This window comes from Spermophilus citellus (genome assembly GCF_964194105.1).
Source record: "Spermophilus citellus genome assembly, chromosome: 3".
NCBI classification, from domain to species: Eukaryota; Metazoa; Chordata; class Mammalia; order Rodentia; family Sciuridae; genus Spermophilus; species Spermophilus citellus.
This window is the reverse complement of record NC_138184.1, coordinates 149,995,896-150,014,830: the sequence shown is the minus strand read 5'-3', so window position 1 is coordinate 150,014,830 and position 18,935 is coordinate 149,995,896. Positions and strand designations below refer to the sequence as shown.

General features: G+C 37.8%; 1 protein-coding gene across 1 annotated transcript in view; it reads left to right on the top strand.

Annotated features, from left to right (window-relative positions):
- LOC308645135 (dynein axonemal heavy chain 11-like) overlaps window positions 1–18,853 on the top strand; it is a 42,351-nt gene extending 23,498 nt beyond the window's left edge. The window contains exons 8-10 of the mRNA XM_081287178.1: window positions 824–991; window positions 11,870–11,986; window positions 18,474–18,853. Of these exons, the coding sequence (XP_081143304.1) occupies window positions 824–991; window positions 11,870–11,986; window positions 18,474–18,713 (525 nt within the window). The 3' untranslated portion in view covers window positions 18,714–18,853. The remainder of the gene's footprint in view (window positions 1–823; window positions 992–11,869; window positions 11,987–18,473) is intronic.
- The last annotated feature ends 82 nt before the right edge of the window (window positions 18,854–18,935 follow it).

Here is an 18,935-nt window from a genome sequence, read left to right as displayed (position 1 = left end):
CTGAGTAATATTCCATTGTGTCTAGGTACCACATTTTCTTTATCCATTCATCTGTTGAGGGGCATCTAGGTTGGTTCCATAGTTTAGCTATTGTGAATTGAGCTGCTTTTATGGTTTACTAGGCTCCTGAATGCTATGAATAAGGAAGTTGTAAAAGAATCCCTTTTCCCTGATATGTTCAAGAGGAAATATATAAAACATGGTTTAAATTAAGATTGCATACCTAAAAACCCATTTGATAATTTAAAATAATCACTATCTTCAGTATATGGAACTTACTGGGTAAGATATTTTTAAGTTTGGATTGAAAACATGGCCTTATTTTCAAAACTCTAATATTTTGGGGCTTTTATCATTGATATAAAGTTCACTGAATTTCTTTCAAAATTAGAGGTCTACATTTTGAAAAATTCTAATTTTTGCTTAGCCAGCCGGACCATCTCATAAAGTCACTTAAATACTTAAGTAAGAGCAACTTGCTCGTCCCTTTTGTAACAGTCTCTGGAGCTCTCTTCCAAAAAAGGGACCTGCTTCACTATAAAGTGTAGGTGCCTGAAAATGTGAGTTTTGGATATCTCCTGGGGATCCGGCTTATAATTAGGAGGGTATAAAATTATAGGAGTCACATGTCTAACCATGGTAAGTTAGGGGGTCCTTGTATTGTGAGATGCTTTTCAGCAAATATAAAAATGGGAATTTGATTTTAAAACTTAATAATCACTTGGTTCAATTGAATCAGGAACAGTTTCTAAGTGTCCGTGGACTCACTGATTCAGAATGTTTGAAAATGTTCTCAGTTTGAAACTTTTGTGTTTTTACAAAGGATGTATTTGTCACCATGTTGGAATTTGAAAAGCTGGAAAGACTGGAATTTGGCGGTACCAGGGGAACAATTTTAAATGAGCAAATCTGCAAGATGAGTGAAGAGTTTATAGAACTCTGTAAGGTCTTTAAACACAGCTCTTATGACCCGTCTGATTGCAACAACATGGTAATATTGTACCTTTGCATTTTCATTTCCTAGAATTCTATATTTTTAAAGCTGGAAAAGGAAGGAAGTTGCAGTGATAATAGGTACCATCTAGTCTGGCCCCTGTAAGGCCAAAGAGGTTAAATGACTTCCCTGAAGTCTCTTAGCTACTTGGTGGTGGGTCACAGATCAGAACTGAGGCCTTTGTAAATATGCTGGAACTGTTTCTGATATAACTAGACCTCAGTCTGGATTTGTTTCCTATGCATATTGAAAAGGAAATTTTCTATTGTAACTCGTTTTAGTCTCATTTTTTTTTTATGTCCATGTAATTTGTATGTTTTATTATAGTCTTTTCCCAAATCACTGAATATATTTTTGGTCTATTTATCCAATTTCACCCCTTTCATTGCATCTATTACTAACCTATATGTTGTCTCTTATAATGTTATTTAGAGCTATTTATAATTTTATATATTCAACCTCAGGAAATAGCAGAGACTCTCAGATTTAATCTGATTTAAATTGTGATTTAAGCTGCTTCTGTTCTCTGTTACCTGTGAGCATCCTGAAGCTCTAAGATAAAGATAGCATCGTTTTAGTGGTTTGCCAAAAACAGTGAAGCCTGAGTTTAAAAAAAATTAATTTGTTTTTTAAAATACAAAATATGAATTTATTCACTATTGTGTTTATATTTGGCAAAGCAATTGAATCTTTAAAATCTACAAATCTATGTTAGCTTTATAATGATGGCATTCAGGTAAGTGAATGGTAAGAGGACACTGCCATGTTGGTACCCTATAATTTGTGGATAAGTGGGAGAAGCCTACTGACATTCTGAGCCTGTCCTGATAGCCTGTGTGATGGCTGGCACTTGGAAGGCATTTAGTGAATGGGACTCTTCCAGGAGCCAGTGACTCTGTGCAGTCACAAGCATGTGGGTGTAGACAGTGCATTTCTTTTAACTCACCTATCTGCTTGCTATTTGTATCTTGGAGGCCTATTTTACTTCGCACATAAGTAAAAGGACAAGGCCTTTGATGTCTAGGTCTGGGTTGGAGACGTCAACCTTCCCTTAAAGTTCCCCTTCATCTCCTATCTTATTATCTTGCTCTAAGATATAGTCCAGAAGCTGCTTACTGTTCTTCATTCCTTAAAATTAACACAAGAATTAACTAAAATTTTACTTAACTGGTACACTTATGTTGAAGAAGACCTTTTTTTGGAAAGTGTCTCAATTATCACTACTGCCTCAAAATATTGCGTCTAGTATATATTTTTGCATGATAAGCTGTTCATTAGGTGTGTTTTATCTGAGTCCATTATACATTGATTTTATGGTGAAATTAGTAATTTTTTATGCATACATGTGGTACACATATGAAAGCATGCACCCCTACCTTTCCACTCCCAGTGCACACACCCTCATGCATCCTCCTCAGACCCCGTTGACTGTACACTCATGCTTACATAGCAGGATAGGTCATGATTGGCAGGCCATCTGCACTTTGGTACAGAAATGGTTTAAATGTATTCCATTAAATTAAAGAAATGATAACTAATTTACTTTCTGAAATGCTGTTTAGTTTTCTCTTCACCAATCTCAAGCCTGTTAATCAGGCTTTCAGTCTTAATTGGTGTGACAAAAGGTCTGCTGCTGATGGTCCATGTGCAGAATGTGGGGATTTTCTCAGTGTTAAATTTTGTATATGAGGTGTCTCCCTGAGCTCCTGTGTTATGCAGGAGAGTTTGGAGGTAACATGATTGCATCGTGAGCTGTAACCTAACCAGTCATCCTAGTTTGAATGAATTGGGTAGTAACTGAAGGCAGATGGGGTCTGGCTGGAGAAGGTGGGTCACTGGCCTATGCCCTAGAGGAGGTTTATCTTCTCTGTGGAACAACACCCCCCTCCCTACCCCACTTCCTGGCCATCATGAATGGAGCAGTGCTTCTCCATCACACCCTTCTGCCATCATGTTCTGCCCCATCTTGGGGCCCAGAGCAATGGAGTTGACCCACCATAGATTAAACCTCTGAAAATTGTGAGCCCCAAATAAATCTATCCCTGGTCCAAGTTGGTCTTGTTGAGTATTTTGGTCACTGACAATAAAATTAGCTAACAGATTTAGGCATTTAGATAAACATACTTTTTGTCTTCTCAATTATTAATACCAAATGGAAAGGTTACTTTAGGTATTAAGTAACTTTAGCCTTTCCCACTTGAGATCTAGACAATTGTGAGACTGGATTTCTTTGTTGAATATGTTTAACAGCTACTTTGAGATCATTAGACTCAGTAGCTGTTCTTTGCTGGCATTCTGCATTGTCACTTAAAAAAAATTTCTTGAATTACTAAGCAAGGATTGTGCTTGCTTCTTGAGGGGGAATCTCGTGATTCCATTTAATCTCTTACACAGAGCCAATTAATATTTACTGAGTGCTGGGCATTGTGCCAGAATCTTCACATACTTCCTGCTAAATTCTCACTATAACCCTGGGAGTGGGTTCCCAGGCAAATGAAGGTTGAGTAAATTACCTGACATTGCAGTTTCCAGGTGATGGAACAGAGATTCAAATCCAGAGCTCTCATCTTCAAGCCCTGTGTTCTTTTCTCCTAGCTTCAGTATTTATTTTCCTCCTTACATCCTCACTGAAACCAAGGGAATAGGTTAATTTTAAATACCTGTGTCCTGGGATGGAATGGTCCACGTTTCAGTGTCCATTTTCCTGCTAGTTTTCTAGGAGGGTTGTTCTGGTACCTAGCCTGCCATCGTATCGGGATCGAAGACACATTTTTAAAGGATTTGTGTAGTTTATCTGTACCAGGTTATATTCTGAATCCTAGAACTAATCAATTTTCCCATTCTTGTCTACTGAACTATTAATTCTTTTACTATTGCTGTATATAGTGTTTTCTGATTTATACGAATTTCTTTTAGTCATCTATAAGATTTTGATATTTTTTTTTTCAATGTGAAATTTAATGTTTAAAAACATTACTTTTGATTACTTTTGGGGGCATAGCACTTGACTAGCCTGTGTGAGGCACTGGGTTTGATCCTCAGCACCACATTAAAAAACAAACAAACAAAAACAAAGGCATCCTGTTCATTTAAAACTACAAAAAAAAAAAAAAACAAATAATACTTTTGGAAAGGTAATATTTACAAAAATGTTACCTGGCACCATTCTTACCTCTCAGTCTTTCCCCTTAGTTTTCCAATATTCCTTCCCAAAGGCATCTCTATTATGAATTTCTCACAAAATGTTCCAGAGAGATTTGATGGATATAATAATGTATATGTAGGTTTTGTTTGTTTTGTTTTTCTGGTTTTGCACAAATAGCTCCTTTACATATCATTTATACCTTTCAACATTTTAACACTTAATATATTTTGACAGTCATTCCCACTTCCCCACCCCCACTCCAGTACTAGGTATTGAACTTAGGGGGATATACCAGTGAGCAACATTCACAGCCCTTTTTATTTTTTATTTTGAGACAAGGTATCACTCAGTAGCCCGGAGAGCCTCAAAGTTTTGATCATCCTCCCTTAGCCATCCAAGTCAATGGGATTACAGGTGTGCACCACCACACCCAGGTTAGCAGACATTCTGTATCGCAACTATAGCATTGCTGCTTTTTAAAACAATTGCACATGATCTTGTTGATTCCATGTACTATAGTTTGTTATTTTAAAATGTTATTACAGTAGTTGATGTAATTATTTTAAAATTTAGTTAAAAACTTCTGCTTCTGGTAGAAGTGTACTTTTTCCTCCTCTTCCCACTAAATACAACCAAAATACTGATCTTTATATTAAAAAAAAAAAAAAAAGGCCAGTATTTTTACTTTGAAAAGTGAAAAGGCAACAAACTGGCTAAGGATGTTAGCACTCAAGAAACAACACGGTGATGAGTTTGCTGGGTTTTCTTGTTGCCCAGACTTGGAGCTGAATACACTGGCAACCTACAAATACTAGTGGGCACAAATCAAGAAAAATCCAGTAAGACTATTTTTTTATATATATTTTCTAACTGAAGGACTAAGAAGGGAGCCACCTACTAAAACAGAAAACTTAGACTGCAATTTCTCCAGTCTTGCCAAAACCACAGAAGAAACTGCCCCACTACTACCCCTGCCAGGAAAGGCTATGTGGAGAGCCTTGAGATATAGCAATCAGTATTAAAGTGCTTCAGCCCCTGCTGAGAGGTATTAGAAACAGGCAAGGAGGAGCCAGATTTTCATCTTTCCTGGCCAGGGATGAGCACTACTCTGTGGTGTCCAAGGAGTCCACATGGGAATTCTGAATCATCTTTCTCCCCCTTTTCATTCCACTGGGCTTACGTCAGAGAAAGCCTGATATAGAGTCAGGACTTTTACTGTGGCAAAATAGTAACAATACTATGTGCACCATGGTGTTAGTAGAGATTACGTAGGAGCTAGACCTCTCACCCCAGCCTAGCTAAGCAAGGGGTCTCCCTACCCTTGGGCATAAATAGATTCTGAATGGAGAACATCAACTTCTCTCTCTACCTGACAGTAATGAGCCTAAAATAGCATTAGAAAGTCAGCACAAGCAGGGTCTAAGGGGCAGGGTTGTGGCTCAGGGTTAGTGTGCTTGCTGTGCATATGTGAAGCACTGGGTTTAATCTCTGGCACCACATAAAAAAAAATAAAAGTTTTGTGTTCATCTACAACTAAAATTTTTTTTTCAAAAAAATCTTTTAAAAATGTCTAAGATCCAGTCTCATAGCAATTTGAAAATGTCCAGACGTCAATTGAATATTGCTTTTTATATAGTAAACCAAGATCTCAATTGAATGACAGACAACCAGTTGATGCCAGCACCAAGAAAATGGAGATGTAGAGATTATCTGACAAAGATTTTTAGATTGCCCCTGCTAAATGTGCTTTAATAAACAATTATGAACATGTTTGAAACAAATGAAAAAAAATAGCCTCAGGAAGTATGAATTTTTGAAAAACAATAACAAAATTATTTGCCTAATTGGGGTCCCTTGAGATTTGATGAAAGTTTTATGATTTTTTAATTTCTACAAAGCACATCATTGAGATTTTGATAGGGGTTATATTGATTCATATTAGCTTTTTTGTTGAAAGCTACCTGAGAAAAACGACTTGGGAAGAAAGGTTCATTTTGGCTCATGGTTTCAGAGGTTTTCTGTCCGTGCTTACTAGGCTCTCTGGATTCTGGGCCTGTAGTGAGGCAGAACATCATGGCAGGGAGGGTGTGGTGAAGCAAAGCTGCTCATCTCCCGATGGTCAGGAAGCAGAAGAGGCCAGGGATAAGATATAGTTCCCAAGGGAAATCTCCACTTTCCAGGACCCACTCCCTTCAACTAGCTTCCACCGCTAACAGTTCCCACCACCTCCCAATACATTCAACCATCAGTGGGTTAACCCCTCAATGAAATCAGAGCCTCATGATCCAATTACTACCCAAAGCACCACCTCTGAACATAACTACATTGGGGACCAAGCCTTTAACACACGAGCCTTTGAGTGATATTTCATATCTAAACTACAGGTAACTCAATAGATTGCTTTGGATAATATCTTAATGATATTCTTCTGGTCTGTAAATGGATGTCTTTCTACCACTTATACCTTCTTTAACTTCTTGTAGCAATTATTTTGCAGTTTTTGGTGTTCAAATCTTTTGTCTCATTGGTTAAATTCATTCTCAACTACTGTATTCTTTTTAAAGCTATTGTAAATGTAATTATATTCTCTTTTCACTAGGGATTGAACCAGGGCCTTATACATGCTAGGCAAGCATTCTATCACTCAACTTCATCCCCAGTATTATTTTTAAAGTTTTATTTTGAAGCATGGTCTTGAAAAATGGATGAGGATGGCCTTGAGCTTGTGATGCTCCTGCCTTTGCCTCTCCTGGAGCTGGGATTGCAGATGGTGCACCCTTGGAATTGCCCAGTTTGGAATTGTTAATATCCTTTTTGGATTGTTCATTGTTAGTATATGTGTTTTAGTTGGTTTTCCCACTAAAAGTCGGTTTTTCCATTACCAAAAGGCCCGACAAGAACAATTTTAAGGAGGAAAATTTATTTGGGGCTCACAGCTTCAGAGGTTTCAGTCATAGATAGCTGACTCCATTCCTTGGGTCCCAAAGTGTGGCAGATCATCGTGGCAGAAGGATGTAATGGAGAAAAGTGTCTCCAGATATCACACCAGGAAGCAGAGAGTTTCCTTAAACAAGGACAAAATATATACCCCAAAGGCACACCTTTGAACCCACTTCTTGTAAACACATTGCATGTGGGAAAGCAAATGTCTTTGAGGTAATTTCTGTCCTTTGTGTATATAGTCCCCAAGGGAAATCTCCTCTTTCCAGGACTCCCTTCAACTAGCTTCCACTGATAACAATTCCCACCACTTCCCAATAGACCATTCACCTATGAAGTCATCAGTGGGTTAACTCATCAATGAAATCAGAGCCTTCAGAAGGAAGATTACTGGGTTACATAGTAGTTCTACTCTTTATTTTCTTAGGAACCTCCGTATTGTTTTTCATAATGGTGATACCAATCAATAGGCCCACCAATATAAAAAGAATTGTACATGTCCAATGGGTATTTATTCTAGGAATGTAGGGCCATTTCATTCCTTAATTTGATTTGAAATCAATATTTATAGCTTTCAGCATAATTTCTATATTAATAGGCCAAAAAAGGAAATTCCTGTCATCATGTTAATACAGAAAACAAATTTGAACAAATTCAACACCCATTCATGACCAAAAAAAAAAAAAACCCAAAAAATAAAAAACAAAAAATACAGAACTTCCACAACTTGATTGAAAAAAAAAATTTTGCAAAAACTTAAAGGACTTTTCTAACAGTGGAAACTTAATCCCAAGTCCAGAACACAAAGCATATAAGCTGCCTACTTATCATCCCACTGAGATATTTAGTAGATATATCAAAATTAACAAGTTAAAAGCTAAATTCTTGCTTTACCCATCCCCAAACCTACTTTATTTGTGTGTTTTACTGGGAATTGAACCCAGGGTAGGGGAACCTTACTCCTGATCACTTTTGCTAATGTTTTGAGGACTATATTGAAAAGGAATAGTGAGTGAACAGACTTGTCTTGTTTCTGATTTTAGAATAAATGATTTTAGTTTTTCTCTAGCTAGTATGATTTTGGTTTTGGATTTGTCATAAATGGCCTTTGTAATGTTGAGGTAAATTCGTTCAGTCCCTAATTTTCCCAGCATTTTTAATATTTTTAATATGAACCAGTGCTAGACAAAGGCGTTTTCTGAACCTATGAGATGATCATGTGATTTTTGTTCTCAATTCTATTTAAGTGATGAATTACATTTCTTGATTTATGTATGTTCAACCAACTTTGCATCCAGTTATATTGATTCGTATTAGCTTTCTGTTGTAAGCTCGGTCCATGGCCTTGTATTTGCCATCTTCTGGCCTCAGCTTTCTGAGTTGTGGGATAACAGGTGTCTGCCACTGGCTCCAAATCCACTCTTGTCTGGATTCTCCACAAAACTTGGAGTCATCCATAAATCCCACTCATTTCCTCACAAAAGTGCCAAGTTCTTTCACATATACCCTGAAACCATATCCATAATTCACTGGCTTTTGCACTTGGCTGTCCAGGATGCATTGGTCTCTTCTCCACACCACAGCTTGAGAGCCTTTTACATGCTAAGTTAAATCATGGCTTTCCTCTAATTAAAACCCTTCAATAGCTTCCGATGATGCTAATAAAGTCAACTTTGTAGTTTTCAAAATATGGAAACGTTTTTATAATGATTCCTAAATAATACTAGGTCATCATTTATTCTCCAGAAACATATATTGAGAAACAGCTATGAGCTGGGAACCTCATGAAATATTGGTACCATAATTGAAAAAATAAATCTGGCTATTAGGCTTATAGATTTAAAATTCAGGGTGTGCTTGGTGCTAGGGTATGAAAAGTGTAGGGCTGTGAGAACATTTGCAAGGGGTTCTTTTCCAGATATGAAAATAAATCAAGACCTGTAACATAAATAGAAATGAATCAAGTGAGGAGTTGGTGAGAGGTGGGGGCTGGGAGAAGAGAGATGATAGGTGTTGCCAGCTCCTAGAGTATAAAATTTGGAGAAGTGGCAGAATACTTAGGCACAGTGATTAAGTAAGGTTCAGACAGGGTTACGCTCACTTTTGGGTTTTAACTTAGGAAATTCAGAATTCTGAGGTGAGATTACAAATTAAAGTATTATGAATAGGAGTGACATAAGATTTCTATTTTAGAAAGACTATTAAGGTTGTGGTTTGGTGGATGAATCAGACAAGACTGTTGGCAAAGAGTAGTTAAGAGAGTGGCTAACATTCTTCTAACTGTTCAGATGAATAGTGGTGGTTATCAGGCCAGGGTCATGTCTGGGGAGATGGAAAACAAGGACCAAGTCAAGATGACAGAAGAGAAGATGGGCAGCATTTGCCAGAGAGAGAGAGAGAGTCTAAGGAGTTACCCAAGTTTCTACTAGGGTGTGTAAAAAATCAGAACAGCTTTATAGATAAGACAATGAGTTCACTTTGTGCAAGATAAGCTTGAAATCCCAGCAGGACTTCCTGAGAGAGAGAGAGAAGGGGGTCCTGTCTGCAGTTCTAAATTTGGTTTCAGGAATGCACAAGTAAGGAGGAGAGATCTGGGATGGAGCTTAACATTTTTTTTCCTTCTGAAGTTGTTGCTGATCTCTAAGTGTTGGATAATATTTGAGGATTATAAATTGTATGCCCTGTGTTAATATACCAAGAAGCTGGACATGTCAGGCTTGTTAAAACTTGTTGGGAAGTTGTGTTTACTTTTAAGTCAGTGATCCTTGAATGGAGAGACTGCTTGGCTATAATTCAGGAGAAATAGAGACTTCCTGTTGGTGCTAAATATAACTGGTGTACAACATACAGTGTTCTAGAACTCTGCCATTGTGCACTGTTTTCCAGTGTGTGTGGAATTCAGCGTCACATGCTATCTTGGTCTGTTCAGGTTATTACAACAAAACAGTGTAAATCCAGTGTCTCATAAACATGATAAATTCAATTTTCATGCCTCTGGAGGTTGGCAAGTTCAAGATCAAGGTTACAGCAGATTTGGTGTGTGGCAAAGGCTGCCTCAGGTTCTTAGAGCCTTTTTGCTGTGCTCTCAACTGGTGGGTGGGCCCAGGGGTCTCTGCAAGGCATCTGAATGCAGGTAATAGTCCCTTTCATTTAGAAGTGCTCTGCCCTCATTTCCTAATTTCCTCCCAGAGGCCCTACTTCCTAATATGTTAGGATTTCAACATAGGAATTTGGAGGTAGGAGTTCATAGACAATCACAAGTGTATTCCTCCATAGAAACAGCATCATAGTTGAGAGTCGGGCTCAGGACCCAGACCACCTGGCTTTAATTCTGGTCCTGTTATTTACTATAAAGTGGCAACTCCTTTTTTTTTTTAAATTTTGTTGTTGATGGACTTTTATTTTATTTATTTATATGTGGTGCTGAGAATTGAACCCAGTGCCTCGAACATGCTAGGCAAGTGCTCCACCCCTCGGCTACAACTCCAACCCTGTGATTCTTCCTTTATACACACCCTAGTACAAACCTGGGTCACTCCTTCTACTCCTGTCTCTGGCAAGTGCTATCCATCTTACCTCTGTCTCTTGAACAGGTTCCTATTTTCCATCTCCTTGGACATGACCTTGGTCTGGTTCTTTTGCAAATTATTTAACTTCTCTGAATTTGTCACTTTTAAAATGGAAAAAAAAAATTGCCTTTGACATAATGTTGTGTGAATCAAGTTAATGATAAGAAGCATTAACAGAACTAAATAAATGTTGTCATCATGATTATTAGTGACTGTTAACAATTAGAGGTGCAGTTTATGTGGCAACAAAGGCCTTTGTTAATTCAAGTTAGTAGCAGGTGCTTCAGAGGACCCTGACTGGGATGGCCCCAGAGTTTCTGCATTCCTCGGACAGCTTTGCAGAAGATGGAATTGCAGTGCTCTGAGGATGCTAGTTATTCTCTCAACACTTCCTTCCTTCTAGTTATGGGAGTGAGTGGTTTCATATTATGAAACTGGGAGTTTGCTGCACATGAATAAGAAACTGAAAAGAAGCAATATTTGTTTCTCCTGTATCACTAATGTTTTCTCACAGACCTGTGGATTTTTAGTGCTCACCTGAATAAATAGCATTTCCATGTAGGTTTTCTGCTCTGAAAAACTACCAAAAATATTCCCACTTAAACTTGTCAATGGACTAAAGTTGTAATGAGGCTAGGTTCCTCCTCCTCCTCCTCCTCCTTTTCTTTCTGTTCAGAAAGCTTTACTTTTTGTTAATGATCAAAATGTGTTGGGGGAAGTGAGACACATGGATGCTTATGTGTGGGTGTGGACTGAAGTTTTGGGACTGGGGTCTGAGCCAGGGAAAAGGGCTGTGGATGTGGAGACAACACTGAGCAGTCAGTGTCCCCAGCAGGCAGCCATTCATTCAGTCACAACTGTTCATTGATCTTCTTTGGGATCCTGTTATGAAAAATAAATTCAGAAAGTTAGGCTAGAGGTTTGGTGTGGTGGCACATGCCTATAATCCCAGTGGCTTGGGAGGCTGAGACAGGAAGGATCGCAAGTTCAAAGCCAGCCTCAGCCATGGTGAGGCGCTAAGCAACTCAGTGAGACCCTGTTTCTAAATAAAACAAAAAAAATTGGGCTGGGGATGTGGCTCAATGGTCAAGCATCCCTGAGTTCAATCCCTGGTACCAAAATCAAAAAACAAGCCTGACCTAATTTTGAGGGTTTATGTGATTGTTATTTTCACTGTTGGATTCTTTCCTGTAGATGAATATTTGACTTTGACTTTCACAGGAGTTTGAACATGATTATGCTGCATTTAAATCCCAAACTTTGGATTTTGACAGAAGGCTCGGGACAGTTCTTTGTGAAGGTTTCTGTAACTGCAATGGTTTGGAAGCTGCATTTAAGGTGAGTTTGGAGGAAGTTAATGTGACAGTGTTTTACTACTGAATAATTTGGACTGTTAGATGCCAGGCATGAGTACACTATTCTCTGAATAAGGTGAAGTATTAGGTAGCTTAGTTGTATTCCCTAAAAATTCCATGAAAAATTCACACCAAAAAATAAACTTTGAATAATGCACTAATGAATAATGAAGTTTAGTTTGACAAGGTCATTTTTAGGATGTTTAACTATTGATTTTTCTCTGGCATTCACAACATTTTAGTGCTCATTACCTTTGGAATAAGCTTGGCCTGGCCAATGAAATATTGATTCAACATTAAGCCTCAGTGAAAAGTGAAAAATGCCTGTTAATTCAGGAATTTTTTTCTTTCCCATTGTTTACATATGTTAGGTTCGCCTGCCTGCTTTATTACTCTGACTGAAACAAATAGCCCTTTATACACTGTATTTCATCAGGTGTAAGACATTATCGATTATCAGATACATCATTATTTATGTGTCAATCAGGAAAAAATGTAGCCAAATAATTGAGATTCCATTGACTCTATAATGCATTCAATTTCAGAGGTGTTAAAACATGAAAGAATCTTGTCATAGAACTGATGAGATGTGTATTCAGAATTGCATAAAACAAAAGCATCTGGATAGCTCCCCCACATTAAAGGCTTGTAGGGATGCCAGGTGAGAGGTGCTTTTCAAAGAAGAGACCTTCACGTCAAGTGCAAATTCATCATCAGGTGACATTTCAAAAAGAAACTGAATGTTTGATAGCCAAAGAAACACAGCTGGGTTCATGGGTACCATTTGTTGAGAATAACAGTGCAAAACAATACAGCAGACAAATTATTTTTAGAAGAGATTGACTTTGACTTTCAAATTCAAATGAATTGGCCATATATAGTGGTGCACCCCCTCCCCATGTCCTTGTCCACAATGGAGCATTTAAACATGGAGAATTCATGAGGATCAGATGGTACTTTGTTTATTAAAAAAACAACAACAAAAAACTCTTGGGTGAAAAGGAGATGCTCTTGGCTAAAACATATAGCCTTATTATAAAATGACCTATAATCTTATCTCTCAGGTACGATGACTATTATATGTAACACTCACTGTTTGACTCAGTGTACATATATTTTTCTCTTGGACAAAGATGACAACATATTCTGATCCTCTTTTGTAACCTTTCCCACTTAGCCAAGAGTCATGAATATTTTTCTTGCTTTTATATCAAAATTTGACCATATTATTTTTTAACATTTGTGTACTCGTCTATCATATTCATATTACTTGAAACTCATGTCTGTTGTAAAATAACTGGAAGAATGGAGAGTAAAATCTCAGTCACCTTCCGTTTCTAATTCAAGTCTTCTTGCCCTTCTACAGAGTCTATAAAAGTACATGCCACTTGATTGTTTCTAAAAATTTTATCCCTTACCTTGTCACCATGTGGTTTTTTAAAAAAACTTTCTCTATATTTGTACCTTGTCTACCGAAAAACTTATGTTTTGGAATCCTACCTTTATGAACTTTGCAATGGGGGATCAGCTTCCAGTTTTTGTGAGGTTTAGGGAGGCTTTTGCAGGGCCTCATAGACAACAGGCACTCACTCACTGCTTGAGACCAATTGGATTAACTGGTAATTTGAGTATTAGAATGTCACACTGATGAGAGTGAGCTGCTGAAAGAGGAATGGCAGGGGAAAAAATTACAGGGTTGTATATTTTAAGGAAAGGGGAATTTTAACCATTGCTGCTAGTTGAGGAACTCTATCGTTGGTCCCAGTGAATAAATATTTGTAGGCTGCTTTCTGAAGATGGCAATGTAATGCCTACTCTGGATGAAGGCATGGCCCACAAAGGGAACCAAACACCATTCACCTCTGGTATGAAATTGTAGTGCTTCAAAATCCAGAGTACTCACACTCAATAAAACAAGAAAGCATGAATACATACTTCTAAAATTTGCATGAAGATAAAATGATTAAATATACCTAATCTCAAGTCTGAAAATACTCCAGAATCCAAAACTTTTTGAGCTGTAACATGATACCACTGGTGGAAAATTCCTACACTATGTATGAAACTACTAAAAATATTATATAAGATTACCTTGGGCTATGTATGTAAGGCATATAGGAAACATAAATGAATTTTGGATTTGAACTTCATCCCCAAGATCTCTCTTTATATATGTGGAAGTATTTCCAAACTGAAAAATGTCTGAAATTCCAAACACTGCTGGTTCCAAGCATCTCAGATAAGTGATACTCAACTTGTATTTGAAAGCTAGAAAACTATGAAGTGTGTATGGTTGAGGGGTCCACAGGTTTTTAAAAAATATTTGAAAGAGGCAAACCTAGGGAAACATAAATATGTTCTAGTTTGGACAGCAAGAACATTGTTGTGAGAAGCTGTATTACAATATTAATCTGGGGAGTAGAAGAAACTTAAGGTAAGCCTCATGAATCTTAAGTGGAATATTTCAGGGGAGAAATGTAGGAATCCATTTTTAACCCTTTGAGGTCATTGTGAAGGAAGCATCTATATTCTTCTTAAAATAAGTCTTAGTTCTGTGAGAAGGAAGCAAGAGGTTCCAGAACAATGACCAATATCTCTAATGAACATAGATGCAAAAATCCTCAATAAAATCCTGGCGAATCGAATACAAAAGCATATCAAAAAAATAGTGCACCCTGATCAAGTAGGATTCATCCCTGGGATGCAAGGTTAGTTCAATATACGGAAATCAATAAATATTATTCACCACATCAATAGACTTAAAGATAAGAACCATATGATCATCTCGATAGATGCAGAAAAAGCATTCGACAAAGTACAGCATCCTTTTATGTTCAAAACACTAGAAAAACTGGGGATAACAGGAACTTACCTCAACATTGTAAAAGCTATATATGCTAAGCCTCAGGCTAGCATCATTCTAAATGGAGAAAAACTGAAGGCATTCCCGCTAAAATCTGGAACAAGACAGGGATGCCCTCTCACCACTTCTATTTAATTTAGTCCTTGAAATACTAGCCAGAGCAATTAGACAGACAAAAGAGATTAAAGGCATAAAAATAGGAAAAGAAGAACTTAAAATATCACTATTTGCGGATGATATGATCCTATACCTAGAAGACCCAAAAGGGTCTACAAAGAAACTACTAGAACTAATAAATGAATTCAGCAAAGTGGCAGGATATAAAATCAACATGCATAAATCAAAGGCATTCCTGTATATCAGCAACAAAACTTCTGAAATGGAAATGAGGAAAACCACCCCATTCACAATATCCTCAAAAAAAATTAAATACTTGGGAATCAACCTAACAAAAGAGGTGAAAGATTTATACAATGAAAACTACAGAACCCTAAAGAGAGAGAGAAGATCTTAGAAGATGGAAAAATGTACCTTGTTCATGGATAGGCAGAACCAACATCATCAAAATGGCAATATTACCCAAAGTTCTCTACAGGTTTAATGCAATGCCAATCAAAATCCCAATGGCATTTCTTGTAGAAATAGACAAAGCTATCATGAAATTCATATGGAAAAACAAAAGACCCAGAATAGCCAAAGCAATTCTAAGCAGGAAGTGTGAATCAGGCGGTATAGCGATACCAGAGTTCAAACTATATTACAGAGCAATAGTGACAAAAACAGCATGGTACTGGTACCAAAACAGGCAGGTGGACCAATGGTACAGAATAGAGGACACAGACCAATCCACAAAATTACAACTTATATTTGATAAAGGAGCTAAAAGCATGCAATGGAGAAAGGATAGCATCTTCAACAAATGGTTCTGGGAAAACTGGAAATCCATATGCAACAAGATGAAGCTGAACCCCTTTCTCTCGCCATGCACAAAAGTTAATTCAAAATGGATCAAGGAGCTAGATATCAAATTAGAGACTCTGCGCCCGATAGAAGAAAAAGTTGGCTCCGATCTACATATTGTGGGGTCGGGTTCCAAATTCCTTAATAGGACGCCCATAGCCCAAGAGTTATATACAAGAATCAACAAATGGGACTTAAACTAAAAAGTTTTTTCTCAGCAAGAGAAACAATAAGAGAGGTAAACAGGGAACCTACATCCTGGGAACAAATTTTTACTCCTCACACTTCAGATAGAGCCCTAATATCCAGAATATACAAAGAACTCAAAAAATTAAACAAGATAACAAACAACCCTATCAACAAATGGGCCAAGGACCTGAACAGACACTTCTCAGAGGAGGACATACAATCAATAAGTATATGAAAAAATGCTCACCATCTCTAGCAGTCAGAGAAATGCAAATCAAAACCACCCTAAGATACCATCTCACTCCAGTAAGATTGGCAGCCATTATGAAGTCAACTAACAATAAGTGCTGGCGAGGATGTGGGGAAAAAGGTACACTTGTACATTGCTGGTGGGACTGCAAATTGGTGCGGCCAATATGGAAAGCAGTATGGAGATTCCTAGGAAAGCTGGGAGTGGAACCACCATTTGACCCAGCTATCGCCCTTCTCGGTCTATTCCCTGAGGACCTTAAAAGAGCATACTATAGGGATACTGCCACATCAATGATCATAGCAGCACAATTCACAATAGCTAGACTTTGGAATTGACCTAAATGCCCTTCAATAGATGAATGGATTAAAAACTGTGGCATTTATACACCATGGAGTATTACGCAGCACTAAAAAATGACAAAATCATGGATTTTGCAGGGAAATGGATGGCATTAGAGCAGATAATGCTAAGTTAAGCTAGCCAATCCTTAAAACAAATGCCAAATGTCTTCTTTGATATAAAGAGAGCAACTAAGGTCAGAACACGGAAGAAGAGCATGAGGAAAAGACTAACATTAAACAGAGACAAGTGGGGTGGGAGAAAGGGAGAGAGAAGGGAAACTGTATGGAAATGGAAGAAGACCCTCATTGTTACACAAAATTACATATAAGAGTTTGTGAGGGGAAAGGGGGGAAAAACAAGGGAGAGAATTAAACAACAGCAGATGGGGTAGAGAGGGAAAATGAGAGGGAAGGGGAGGGGGGATAGTAGGGGATAGGAAAGGTAGCAAAATACAACAGTCATTAATATGGTATTATGCAAAAATGTGGATGTGTAACCAATGTGATTCTGCAACTTGTATTTGGAGTAAAAAATGGGAGTTCATAACCCACTTGAATCAAATGTATGGAAGATGATATGTCATGAGCTTTGTAATGTTTTGAACAACCAATAAAAAAAATAAGAGCATTTAAAAAATTTTTTTTATGGTGCTAGGGATTGAACCCAGGGCCTGTGCATGAGAGGCAGGCATACTACCTACTGAGCTATATCCCCAGCCCATAACAGCATTTTTAAGGGCCCAATGTATAGCAAGCATCTGGCACATAGCATGATATAAACACTGATTCCTTAAAATATACACCCGAAAATCCTCATGAGCAGTAAACAAGATGGGATCAAGGGATCCAAGGTTTGACTTACTTAGCTTTGTGGAAGCCAGTGGTAAATGTTAGTTTGACACCTAGGGCAGGCAGTTCATTGAGCAAGAGGACCTGTGGACCTTCACTTCTGCTTTGCTGGTAATGTGATCCTGATCATTCCCTGTTTCTGTCCCCTTCATTTCACTTCTCTGCTTGCTGATAGTTTCTACTCACTTGTAACTTTAGCCAGCATGGATTCAGTGCTGACTTTGAATAAACAGAGAATCTGATTAGCTCAAGGCATTGGTTTGAGCCAGGACATTTATGTCAAAGGAGTTATCCACTTGTGGAGTGGTTGTTTGGGACCAATGACCACTGCTATCCCAGGTTGCTGTCAGGGGTGGCTAGATCTTGTGGGTACACAGAGGCAATGGGAAGAACAGTTGGTGTAAGTGGTACACTTGGTGTAATTACTGGTGGTGAAATCAGGAAGTCGTCCTCATGGATATGGGATTCTTATATCTAAAGAATACTATGTTGGGGAAGAACAAATAACATAATTATCACATTTGCTTCTATTCTTACATACACAGTATTTTCAAAAATGTTCCCTGATGCCCAATAGGCAGTAGTATTAGCTGTGAGCAGGAACTTCTTACAGATGGGCTATTTCTGACCCCTCTCAGTTTCCAGTGAGAGAGAAGAATTACATCTAGAATTTGATCTGTTGAATGTAATGCCATTTAGAAACAACATATTGGGCTGGGGATGTGGCTCAAGCGGAAGCGCGATCGCCTGGCACGCGTGCAGCCCAGGTTCGATCCTCAGCACCACATACCAACAAAGATGTTGTGTCCGCCCAGAACTAAAAACTAAATATTAAAAATTCTCTCTCTCTCTCCTCTCTCACTCTCTCTTTAAAAAAAAAACATATTGAGGCAATGCAGGATTCTAGATCTTTCTTCTATTTCGTCATAGCAAAGGTTTAGTGGGGGAAACTGAGCTGAATATTTGTATTAAAAACTCACAGTTCTTAACCTTTCTTTAACTTTGATTTTTCTAGCTTTTGACTATATTTGGGAATTTTCTAGAGAAACCAGTTGTCATGGAAATTTTCAGCCCACATTACAGCACACTAGTGAACATGTTGAATACAGAGTTGGATACGTGTAAGCAGTTATATAATGAACACATGGAACAGGTAAGTGGTGCTGAGGTTGATCATATTCACAGTATCATTTTTGTAGGTAATGGCCTAGATCTCTATATTTCATTATATCTAAAGATTAGATATAGGAACTAAATTTTTTTAAAAAAATTTATTTAACTGGTTTCATATGGAGATGGAGAACTTGCTTTAGGACCATAATTCTTCTAATCAAGTTATGAAACACTTTATTTTTTATTTTTTGTAATACTAGGGATTGAACCCAAAGGCACTGAATCCATGCTGGCTAAAGTTACAAGTGAGTAGAAACTATTAGCAAGCAGAGAAGCGAAGTGAAAGGGGAAAGAAACAGGGACT